Here is an 11,904-nt window from a genome sequence, read left to right as displayed (position 1 = left end):
ACTGGTCAGTGATTGCTGACAGTTCTGAGTGATTGCTAGAGTGCTAAACCTTCAGGGCACACTTGGAACAAGACTGCCAAACTTGTCTCTGCTTTTGCATTATCGTTCTGCTGTACACCTAGAAGGCTGTATTTCTTCAGGGCCTCTCTCAGCAGCTCTTCTGACTGCTGTCTTTTTCTTCACTGCTCTGATAACAGGGAAAGGCCTTTTAGAAATACTTCAATCTTTTCCCCCCTGTTCTCCTGTGCAGTATGTATCTTAACAATTCCCTAGCCAGTTCCTCCTCTGCACTTTCTTTGGCATCTCTTGGCTCTTGAGTGGGTTACCTATTCCTGTTGTTTCACTTGCAACTCAGGGTGCTATATATTGGCTTCCACCTTGTTAATCTGTATACTAAGTCAGTCTCTCCATTCGTCCAAGAGCTGTAGTATCTCAGGGACTCCAAAGAAATTCTGTTACCTGAAGATAATGGGTTTCTCTTGTAGAACTGAGTTGAAAAAACAGCCTTCATTTGAATTTTAAAGATCTGTGGCCTCTTCACACTGGCTGAGGATTTATTTTTCTGCATAAGAAAGTTGCTTTCCTCTTTTTTTACTTTTTTTTTCCCTTTTTTCTTTTTTCCCCCTTCCACTACCTGTGTTTCTTGCTCCAGTGCATGGAGGAGGGTGTCACTTTTGCAAGCAAAGCAAGGTGACATTCTGCATGATAGTATCTTGCTGGGATGGTAGAGGCTGAGGGTAGTGTCCAGGCTGCCACTGGTATACAGTCCGTGTAAGCTACAAGTAGGGAGTCTAGTTCTGGACTTCATTTACAGCAGCAGTAGTAGTTTCATTGCTGTGTTAGAAAATGTAGTGACCTCGAAAACTTGCATTTAAGAATTACAGTGAACTTAAAATGATTGGCCCTGTTTCTATAAAGTCAGTATTAGCTCAGTAATCACCTTTGTTTCATTGCTCTGTCTTTATGTGTGTGTAGCCTATTCCACATGCCATTGGTGCATGGAAATTCGCTGAAATACAGAACACTTGAACAGATTCTCTGTACCTCTGGGTGCTGAACTAGACTGCACTCTACAGTATCTGCGACACCTTAGAGCCAGCAGAATGTTTACAGTATACTCCTCTCATGTGGCCTATTTGAGAATTGTTCCTTACTCCAGTTTCATAACCAAACACCCTTTTTCTGACATTTTAAGTACATTGTATTATATTGATTGCATGCCTACTTGTTTTTAGTAGAAAATTAAAGCTCCATTTTATGAAAAAATGAAGCTGATCTTTAATTTAAAATGAGAAGGGAGAATGAGAATTCCAGAATTCTGAGTGCAATATAATCACTTTAACAAAACTATTTTTTGGAGTGATTGTTTACAATATATATCATATGTGCAGATGATAAAAGATTCTTTTAGAGATTAGAACAGCTTTTTAGCTGCTTTATTGTTATGACTATGTTAAGAATGTTAAATCAACACAGAGTAAAATGTCTCCTTTTATACAAGGAAAATAAAAGCAGTGTCATCTTTAAATGACAAGGAAAAAGTGGTAATTTGTGTACAAGATTTTATAGTTATGTTTTATATATGATTGTATAAGTGGTGCTCTCAGGTGATACTTCAATCTCAGTGAGCAGATGCGTGAAACTTCAGAACGGTTTTTCTGGGTCTACTACCAAGGTAGACTTGGTTCATTGTAATAATGCTACAGAAAGCATTTTTACTGCATTTTGTCTTTTCAAATTATATTTTGCTGTTAGGTGGTCACAATCTAAGTGTTTATCTGAAATGTGGTGAATAAGAATTGTTAACTTATATCATCTTCATTCCTAACAATAGGAATGCTGCCACAGCTAGAGCACAAAAGAGGACTGGTACTCGCTATTGTTTCTGTCTACCAGAGGATTTGGCATTGTTACTTCCTTAACTTGTGCCAACTGTGATTGCACAGGATCACTACACTTGTAGGTAAACACATTAAGCCTTAGAGAATTTGAGCGGCATGTACCATTACTTAGGCGTAAGATTCTTGTGAAAAACTGCACTGCCCTGATATAAAAGGAGCTAAACTGCCTACTGCAATCCAAATAACTAATGTGTGGGGAGTTTTGCAGCTTTACCTGTTGAGTAACGCTCTTGAGTTAATTCTTTTCTGTGTTCCCTTCACCCAGGTAATATCCACGTACAGCTTTGGGAGGACTGTTGGCAAGTGACAGCCTCTCATGATGGTAGATTGATGCTTTTTTATTCCCCCTCTCCCCTGCCCTTCTTTGACTGAAATATGACAAGTGCTATTCAAGGAGAGAACCTGTACAGCAATTTTGCTGATCTGGGTAGTGGATTAGTTGGAGACCCTCAGCTGATTTCTGTCCCCTGCTGCCACCATCCAACAGGGGCAGAGAAACTATCCAGGGATAGGTGCTCCAACATAAAGCCTGTCTCTGAATTTTGAAGTGACTTACTGTACCATGCATATACAGATCTCGGTACTTGGGGATATTCAGTGTTGAAACGGAGTGGAAGAGGTACCAGTCCTGGTCTTCTTACTTGCATTTTTTGTTTTCAAATACATAGACATTCTCCTACCTGCTTGTTCTCTCCCGCCCTAGTAGCAGTGAGAACCCACCCTTGCACCATGTTTTTGCTTTACTGACTACTTCAGGTTTCTGTGCTTTTGCGAGCTGAGATTCTTGGATTCACGTGTTTACTGGGCTGATGTAAGCTTTCCTTCCAGCAGTTATTTTTTAAATTAATGATCATATAAATTGCCTAGATGATGACCCTCCCCTCGGGGGCAGCCTTTCCAGAGCTCACATCTGGTTAAGAGATGGCCCTCTTCCCCTGTACCAAAAAAACCCCCTCAAAACCCAAAGAGGTGGCGAGGGAAGCCTCTTTGCCTCTTGGTGTTTTCTTCATGTTTTGAGAACCATTGAATTGTATTGTACCAACCTGTATCTCAGTGAACTGAGTAAACATAACGCAAGAGAACTGCATGCTGAAGTAGTGACATGTTGTTGACAAAATTGACACGCCAGAGACTTGGTGTACTACATGATTAACTTTGGGTTTCAACTAACTCTAACAGAGACATTTTTAACTAGACTTTTCCCAGTTACAACCACCCTCTGATCCCACATACCATCATGATGCCTATTGTAAGTTGACTTTCAAGTTCTTGAAGAAGCAAGAGTAGCAGTGCACACTGCAAATGCATACTGCGTTTTTCAGAGGCCCTGCAAAGTATTAAGTAAAACAAGAGTTCACCTGTAGCAGTGAAATTAGCCACACACTCATTTTTAGCGTTTCTGTACGTAGCCATTTTGTTCCTTTTTTTCACCAGTTAGGTGGGTGCAGGAGGTGCCTTATACTGCTCAGAGTGTTCAAACTTCAGATTTCATTTAGTTTAGAATGTTTTCTCATGGGCCAAAGTGGAGGAGAATGTGATAGCAAAGAGTTCAAGCAGCTTTCATGTATTTACACAGATGTACAGCAATATCTGAAAATAAACACATCTGTCCAACTTTTAGAATTTTCATCATACTCTATTTCAGAGGTTGTGTGCAGAACAGAAACACTTCTTACAATGTTGAACTGATGAGAAAACATGAAATGCTTAAGTTTCATCTTGAGCAACAAAACGAGATTGAATTTCATTTTCAGGCTGTCCTGTAATAGTAGAATTTTACAGCTTTGCATTGCTGTAAATATGTATTTTGGTTGCAACTTTAAAATACTGATGTAAATAGCAGCTTAGGTTCAGAAATGTTTGCTTTAGGAAAATGGTAGTATAGAGGCCAAATGTAACATGCTTACAACTGCATCACTTACTTCCTTTCTAAATCTCTTTGCCCGAGATAGAACTTTCTAGTGAAGTTCAGAGCTGTAAAATCCTGACTTGTTTTTTTCTCAGTTCATTCTCTACCAGCTTGATATTTAGGGTTTTTTTTCTCCAAATGCTCTCATCCTTTCCTCACCAGTGGAGACCATACTTCCGTAGGAGCTTTTGAATACTGTTCTTCTGGCTTCTCCTACTGATTTTATTCCAGGCTAGATTTTTGACAGTGTTATACTAAATTTATTGAATCATTCCAGTATAGAATGTAAAAGCACTGGGTTGTTAAACTGGTGAGTATCTTTTTCTGATATAGCCTATGGCTTGTCCTTACTTTTTGGTGCTTAAACTGTCTTCTTGCTTCTGAGTCTCACACTTGTTTTACTCTTGATAAATAGTACTTTACCTTTGCAAAGTATGGTTTCATATAAATACAATTTAAAAATTATCACTTTCCTAGTATTAAAACCAGCAACTCTGTGGTATTTGTTTTTTAATTTCAGATCAAACTGTGAACGATTCTCACATGAATGAATGGTGTGTGCTGGGAAGTTGCTCCCATGCACCACCTACTCTTCTGTTTATATCTCCTATGGTGCTGTCAAAGCAGGATGTGGGGGAAGCCCCCACATACCTTCCTTTAGCATCACTCCCCACCACCCTTCTCCATAAAAAAGTATCCAACAAAGAACAAGGAGAAAACTGAATTTGGGTTATTTCTGTGTTTGCTGGTTGCTGCCTGTCCGCAGACAAGAGCCCTGGCAGCCCTCCTTGGGGGAGAAGGAGGAAAGGGAGCAGAGAGGGTTTAAAAATCCCTTCTGTGTGTCCAGAGTTGTAGCAGCTCATTTCAGGATGAGGTGGTTTAGTTCAACCCACAGAGGAAATCTGTTTTAGTGCGATTTATGCCTCTTTTGATAATGTGGTATAAATTTCCATTGCTGAACAGTTCCCTATTTGGTCACACCTTGTCAAAACAAGGTAACACTTAAGTTGGGAGGCATTCCCTCCTGGATCTTAATGTGTGACATAAACCAGTGATAACCACCCAGAAAAATCCTAGTTTTTTTATTCAGAGGTAAAACATGGAAAGGTCAAATTCTTTCCAGGCTGAAACTAGTTCTTGTTTAATGCTATCTTGCTTGGCTACGTAGAAGAACATCAGGCCAGGAACAGATGAATCAATAATCTGTCTAGCAAGAACTATCGTATTTTTCTTCACTTTAGTCTCTCCAATGCAATTAAATAGCAAATGTGAAGATGGACGAACAGTGTTTAGAAAGGAGTATGACCTGTTGTCATTTTGTCTCTCACAGGTTTAGATATTCCAGTACAAACACTTGCAGGATTTTGCTGAGGTTGTCGATAGTGGTTTTGTCAAGGTTTTCTTCTGTGTCCTCCATGGTGTGCCATACTGCTGGAAAAGGGGACGGAATCAGATGCAGGACTGGAACCCCTATAAAAGGAAAATGAAATTTGGAGAAGACATATTGGAGATGTTCTGTTAAGCCAATGAATATGTCACCACTTAGCAAGAGACTCAGGTAACTACTCACTAAGTGTTGGTTTTGTTGGACCTGGGCCCTGCTTTGATGTGAAAAATATCAGATTCACTGAGTTGAAAAGCCATTGAGCAGGAGACATTAACCATAGCACAATGAAAAGAGCACTTGCTTAGAAGCAGAGAGGTGTAGTTTATCTTGTGCCTGCTTCCAGAACTGTGCACCAATTTTACATTACTCACTATAACAGAAGATAAGCAATGGCAAAATTAGGGGCTGGATATGAAGATACCTCCCTGTTTTCCTAGATAGATACCCTTTCACTGAACTAGCGTAACCTTCCTTTTTGTTTAACCCCTCTCTGGCAATGTAACTCTTACACAGCAGAAAACTTCAATCAGAAGACTTTACTACATCTACTGCCCTTCAGCACACCTTAGTTTTGAAGGTGCTCTGCTGAGTGCTTGAACAGAGAAGGACATCAAATCCACTCTTGAACTTGGACAAGTGCTTAATTACTGATCTGTAGCTTGACAATAGTGCAACTGCTTTCCTTTTCTTTGCATCCCAAAGGAAAAGCATGACCACAAAGTTGGGGGCTCAGGTGTAGATGTCTGCCACAAGAAATACTTGGGGCAAATAAGCTTGAAAAATAGGATCATATGAACTTGCTCATTCATTAAATATGCATTTGTTACTGAACTTATACTTTAAAATATAGAGCTTCCAGTACCTCTTAATAGAAAAGGAACGTGGTCATCTTCAACCAAGCCTCGATAGAAAGTAGCCTGGAAATACTGCTTTTCAATGTGGTGATTCTTCAATAGATTCATGTTGTGCAGCTCTTGCTCTGTAATTCACATCGAAAGTGATTATTACAACTTTTGGACAATACGAGACATGTTAGCACATTTGATTATTTTTTTCCTCTCATGTGGAAGCTTTTTCCATCAAAGAAGACAAAGGAGTTTGTGACTGTCTTTTGCGTTTGTTCATTACTTAGAAGACCTCAAAGATTGGTGCTATTACCGTCACTTTACAGAAGGAAGAACTACAACAGAGAAGTGAAACAGTTCCAAGAGTTGCAGAGTGTCAGTCAGTTACAGAACCTGCTTTGTGGCTTTCACGTGTCTGGGAATCTTCCTCAGTTATTTTATTAGTTAAATAATAAAATCTTCATATAGGTTTAAGATGCACCAAATATAACATTTAATAATGTAACTATTAAAACTGTAAACCAGAAAAGTAACCTAAAAATCTGTTTTACAGGACTTAATACATTCAGAAGCTACACACTAAATTTTCAAATTCACCGAAAGCCCATACCCCAATCCTTACCAATTGCTTGAAGCCTCTGAAACCATCGACTGGTGTTTGGAAAATAATTGGGAAAGACAGGGTTTGGTGCACCAATTAAATCCAGTAGTACAAGCAGGTCCTACAGAAGAAAGAATCCTTAAACCAAAATTCTTTATATTACTACACTACCATCAACAGAGATCAGCAATGAGATCTTTTGGTTCCTGTATAGGTCATGACTAGGACTTTGATAGCTCTGGCCAAAGATCTGGCTTTTCTATCGTAATGCCTGAGAAGAACTCATCAGCAGAACCTGATTCCAATCCAATGCATTTTGTTGTCTTTCTGAGGAGGAAAAGGTTGGCTGTTTCTCTGTTCTTCAAGCTGAAGCAGACTGCATTGCTTTGGTTGCAGTTTGTGTGTTATATCCCTTTAAAAGTAAAATTACGGTAGGTGGGGAGAAAGAAGAGGAAATTGCTTCTTCCCTGGAGAACAACAAAGTCTGTCGAGGGAAAGACATGAGTCATAAGACACAGTGACAGAAAAAATGTGTCTCAGCAGTGGGTAGGGAAACGAAGGGAGCAGACAACCAGAATTTTAGTAGGAATGAAAGGGAAACAGCTTGCTGTAGCTTAGCGCTGATTTAGGGGAGATTTGTTCACAGATGGATACTATGTCTGTGCTCCTAATCACTTTGAATTATCTCTCTTAAAGTGGGTGGGTATCCTAGTTTATATTCTAATAAATTTGTGGATTTTGCTTTTTCTATGACTTCTCCTCCATACTTGCATGGAAAAGGTCTAAGCAAAGTCACCTGAAAAGCTCTTGCCAACTCTCTGTTTTATCACATCTCATGAAATTGCCCCAACCTTACTTCTTCCTTTAACTTTGGTGAGATTCATGGTTTCATGGTAATTTGGGCATTTACTAGCTGAGTATTAAAAAAAAATGCAATTTACTACTGCTCATTAGGGAGGGAAAAGCCACTTACTATGCCCTGCAGCTGATTTGTGGTTGTTGAACCAGGTGGATGAGGAGTAGATACCATTTTCTGAGCTAAGTGTTGAGATCCATAGAGGGAATCAGAAGGGGACCACTGGACAAAGGCTTCTTCACCATCAAAAAAAATGAGCTGAAGTGAAAGGTCTGGTCTTGATGCTGAGCTGGTCTGTTGGAAGAAAGCAAAAGTAGCATAACTGACTCTGGCCAGAAGATTAAATAAAGGACAAATACTGTAGTCATATAAGCAGCATCAGTACGGGTTTATTTTCAAGGTACCCTACTCAAACCCTCTTATGGCTGTATAATAGTGGTAGCAATCACTATTATTTATCTAGTGCAGTGCCACGTTCTCCAGCCTGGTATCGTTTGGGTTCTGGTTAAAAGTTTCATTTCTGACTTTAGCAGACATGAGCTGAGTATATTGAGAAACGTCTGCAACACCAGGTACCAGAAACATCACCTCAAATAGTGAGGAGACGTGATTCCTTGCTAGTGCCACAAAGGAGTAGTATCTCTGCTATGGCTGTGCATCAGTAGAGGTAAATTATGGATTTGTAGAGCTGGTGTTCTTTTGAGGGACAAAGAGCAGTCAGTCATGAGAAGAATGACCATTTCTTTTCCTTCAGGGGGACTCGCAACCACAGAGGCAACTCTACCCTAAAACCAAAGCAGTGAGAGTGGAGTACATAAACCTTTCACTTTCAACAACCAAAAATATCACAACAGTAAAAACCAAGAATATATGATTTATGTATTTAAGTTCACAGAGGAGACATCTGTGTGAAATTTCTTCTCCATGTAGAAGGAGCCCTTTTTCTCCCTCTGTTTACTAACTGAATCTTTGTTTGCACTGGCAGCATTCCCTAATAATCTGCAACATGGCTAACCCCAGATTGGTTCCACTGTATGAACAGGTTGGGAAACTGTGGTCTTGGCAGTTGCTATAAATATTTTAACTGTCTACAAATTAATGCTATTTCAAGTGAAATTGCATGATGTGGTTAATAAGGTGGGGCCACTGGCAACAGTCATGTCCTGTATGGGCTACAACTCCCAGCTAGCTGGAGCAGATCCAATATAAACAGTAGTGGAAAACTTCTATAAAATGTCGCTCACACAGGCAAGATGGTATTGATTGTGCTCACAGTGATATATGGATTTCTCTAATGGCAATGCTTTGCTGCCCTTTGCACAAGACAGAGGTCTTTTGATAGCAGTTGTTTTGCATTCTGGAGGAAACTGTATTAATGCCATTTGAATTTTGTAAAGTAGTGTTTGTATTATTATTATTACTGTTTACCACATTCCCGGGTCTGAATAACAGCTGTCTTTGCTCTTTATTTTTAAACTTACTCTATATAACTGGAGAAACATCAAGATAAAAATCACAGCTTCAAGTCAAAGTATAAATAGATTTGGCTGAAAACACAACAAAATCTGTTACGCTACTATGGGCAGAGCAAAAAGGTCATAGCTAATGTATTAAGCACATGGATCCCAAAGTATATTTTGTTAACAGACTGTGCAAATGGGATCCTGTACAAAGTAATTAGATTGCCTTTTTGTCAAATGCTTTCATATGATAAAACAGCTTAATCAAAAGTGATATAACTTGAAAAAAATTCCACTCTTTAAGTCAGTGTCCAGGTTGACATAAATAACCATCAGGCAATTTTATTCTATGTGAAGCTTCTAAATGAAAGCATCTGTATTACAGGAGTGCTTTGGTTTGTGATTATAAACATTGGCATATTCTTAATCTTCCAATTCTTAAATATTCTAAAGTCAGAAGGCACCAAATCAGTTTCTGGAAACACTTCCGACAAGTAATCTTAATACCTGAGCCGAGTGTATTCCTGACACTTCGTAAAGCATTTGAGAGACCTTTCCCTGTGAAAGCTTCGCTGGTGTACGAGTATTCTTCTGTAAACAGCAAATCCTGAACCACTAGATGGCACTCATGAGCCTGTAAGCATCCCAGCTTTTCGAGCGGGGCGGATCAACCTGCCGATGGCAGCACTTTGAAGCAGATTTTCATAGCAAAGGTAACACAGGCTGATAATATTATATTATTACTTGGCTATTTTCCGGTACTCAGCCATCACTTGTTTCATAAATAAACTATTCAAATCGATAAAGGAAAAGAAGAAAATCTTGAAATCATTATGGGATGGAGGGATGCGAGTCTAACTCCTGTTCATCCATCTCCCAAGACAGAATACAACTGGAAGACTTCAAAAATGCAAGATTAAGAAAGCAAAAATACTTGTCAGTGACCCTAGATGTTACTCGGTATGACAGGAGATTCTGAGCAGGGTTCTGTACTCTTTAGATAGAAAGTAGTAGTATATCTTGCCAAGTCTATGAAACATGTATTATTCATGTACAAATTGTTATTTTTATATAGTATTTATTAGGTAATTTTTAGATAGCCACCCTTTGCATAAGAAGTTCTAATGTGATAATGTACTCTAAAGCAGTAGATACAGATCTCTCTTCTGTTCTTCTTGAAGTCAATGGCAGTTTTCCTGCAGCAAAGCAATCTAAGAACTGGGCACGCAGGCTATGGGAGAGAACATGGAAGTGCCCCAAGGCCTATTGCTGTTACAAAACCAAATGAAACTGAAACAAGCAACTACCTTGATTAGCTGAAGCTGGTTATCCAGGGCACGTGCCAGCTCCAAAATCATAGCACAAGGCACGGCTGAATCAGTTGCTCCTACAAACGCTCTCTCCTGCCATTGTTGTCCAAAGAACTTTGAGTCGTAGTGGCAAGCTAGAACCAGGTGGCGTTTTGCAGAGGGGTCGAGAGTGCTGATGATATTTGAAAATGTTTGGTATCCATATGGTGTGTACCTCTGAAACGTGTCTTCTGCAATTTCCCAGCCGGCCCGTAACCTTTGAAGACGGTGCTTGATATGCTGCAATTTAAAGGAAAAAAAATCAGATTAATATTGCTTGCTTCAGAAAGATGTTGCAGACAAATTGTGACTAGATCATAGCGGCTTTTTTCTGTAAGTTCATGGTATTTTTGAAAGACAAATTTTACGGTAAAAATTCTAGTGTCACTATACAAAATAAGCAACATCTTTGCTACCTTAGCCTTTGGCTGGCTAAGTTGCTTTTCATTTCTCCCTTTTGTCGCTTGTTTTTGCAGCCCAAAGGTGCTTTGAATGAGTTGCCCATTAATGTGATACATTTTAGAGCTCGATCTCTGAAGTTTCCAGGCTGGTGTTTTTTCAGGTGTCACCAGGACAGTATTAATGTTTAACCTCTTCAAATCCAAACTCACTTGTGACCTTAAATATCAAAACTGGCTGCAGAGAACTTGATGTGGCTAATTTGACAATTACCACACACAGATGCCACAGCAGCATAAAGAAAATGCTGTGTTTTGTTTGTTTTATTGAGGTAGGGTTGGGGGTGGGTGTGTTTGTTTGTTTTTTAGCTTCTATGAGAAATTTGCCTTTCAAGTGACATAAGTTGCTTACAAGGCTGTAAGAGACAGTCTGATTCCTGTAAATTAAAGAAAGAATTAAACATTTCAGAACAATGTTTTAAAAATTAAATCCTGTATGTGTAGCACTTGTAAAGATAAAAATTAAGACAGTGACTACATAAAAGAGCTCACTCATTTTAGGTATCTTCCGACCTAAGGAGAATACCTCTAATAGCAACCCCAGTTATACTTAGTACAGAGTTCTGGCTAATTCTTATTAGGGCTATCTCTGCTGAGCAACTTTTTATGTGTCCCTAGAGTGCTGCTTCAAGGCAGATTCTTCTCTCTTTAAATAAACATTAGGAAAAGCCTCTAAGGGGTAAAAAGAAAATTGACTTTGAAGACTTGTCCTGCTCTTAATGAAGTCAGTGGGAATATTGCCATAAACTTTAGTGCTAGAACAAACTTCCATTTTCTTTATGGTCACCCTCTGAAAGCTTTTATGGTGTTGTATGACTATCTGCTATTTGTAGGCAGAGCAAAGGATGTCTATTATGGATTATGGGGAACATAGAAGCCTGGATGGAGCTCCCAGTGTCCACTAGCTATAACTGGCACTAGCTTTCTCCCTTGAAGGAGTCTTGATGCTTTTTCTGTGTCTTAACAAAGAGATGTCATTTCCTTTCAAACTCCATTGTGCTTTGACAACAGAGGACTCTTCTTTTTAACTCTGGTGGGGGCCTACTTTGGTACGTGTTGTTACCTTGTAACAGAATGATCCTATTTTGAACATGATTTGTGGTTTTCTAGCCTAGGCTCAGCTGATTTTTTTGTTTTT

At 39.2% G+C, this 11,904-nt stretch overlaps 1 protein-coding gene across 1 annotated transcript in view; it reads right to left on the bottom strand.

The window, feature by feature from the left end:
* Positions 1 to 5,040: 5,040 nt before the first annotated feature.
* QPCT (glutaminyl-peptide cyclotransferase) overlaps positions 5,041 to 11,904 on the bottom strand; it is a 7,995-nt gene continuing 1,131 nt past the window's right edge. Inside the window, exons 2-6 of the mRNA XM_010012545.1 lie at positions 10,267 to 10,548; positions 7,617 to 7,793; positions 6,665 to 6,764; positions 6,060 to 6,176; positions 5,041 to 5,280 (exon numbers count right to left, since the gene is read on the bottom strand). Of these exons, the coding sequence (XP_010010847.1) occupies positions 5,135 to 5,280; positions 6,060 to 6,176; positions 6,665 to 6,764; positions 7,617 to 7,793; positions 10,267 to 10,548 (822 nt within the window). The 3' untranslated portion in view covers positions 5,041 to 5,134. The remainder of the gene's footprint in view (positions 5,281 to 6,059; positions 6,177 to 6,664; positions 6,765 to 7,616; positions 7,794 to 10,266; positions 10,549 to 11,904) is intronic.

This window comes from Nestor notabilis, unplaced genomic scaffold (assembly GCF_000696875.1).
Source record: "Nestor notabilis isolate BGI_N333 unplaced genomic scaffold, ASM69687v1 scaffold10654, whole genome shotgun sequence".
Classification (NCBI taxonomy): domain Eukaryota; kingdom Metazoa; phylum Chordata; class Aves; order Psittaciformes; family Psittacidae; genus Nestor; species Nestor notabilis.
This window is presented reverse-complemented; position numbering and strand designations above follow the sequence as displayed.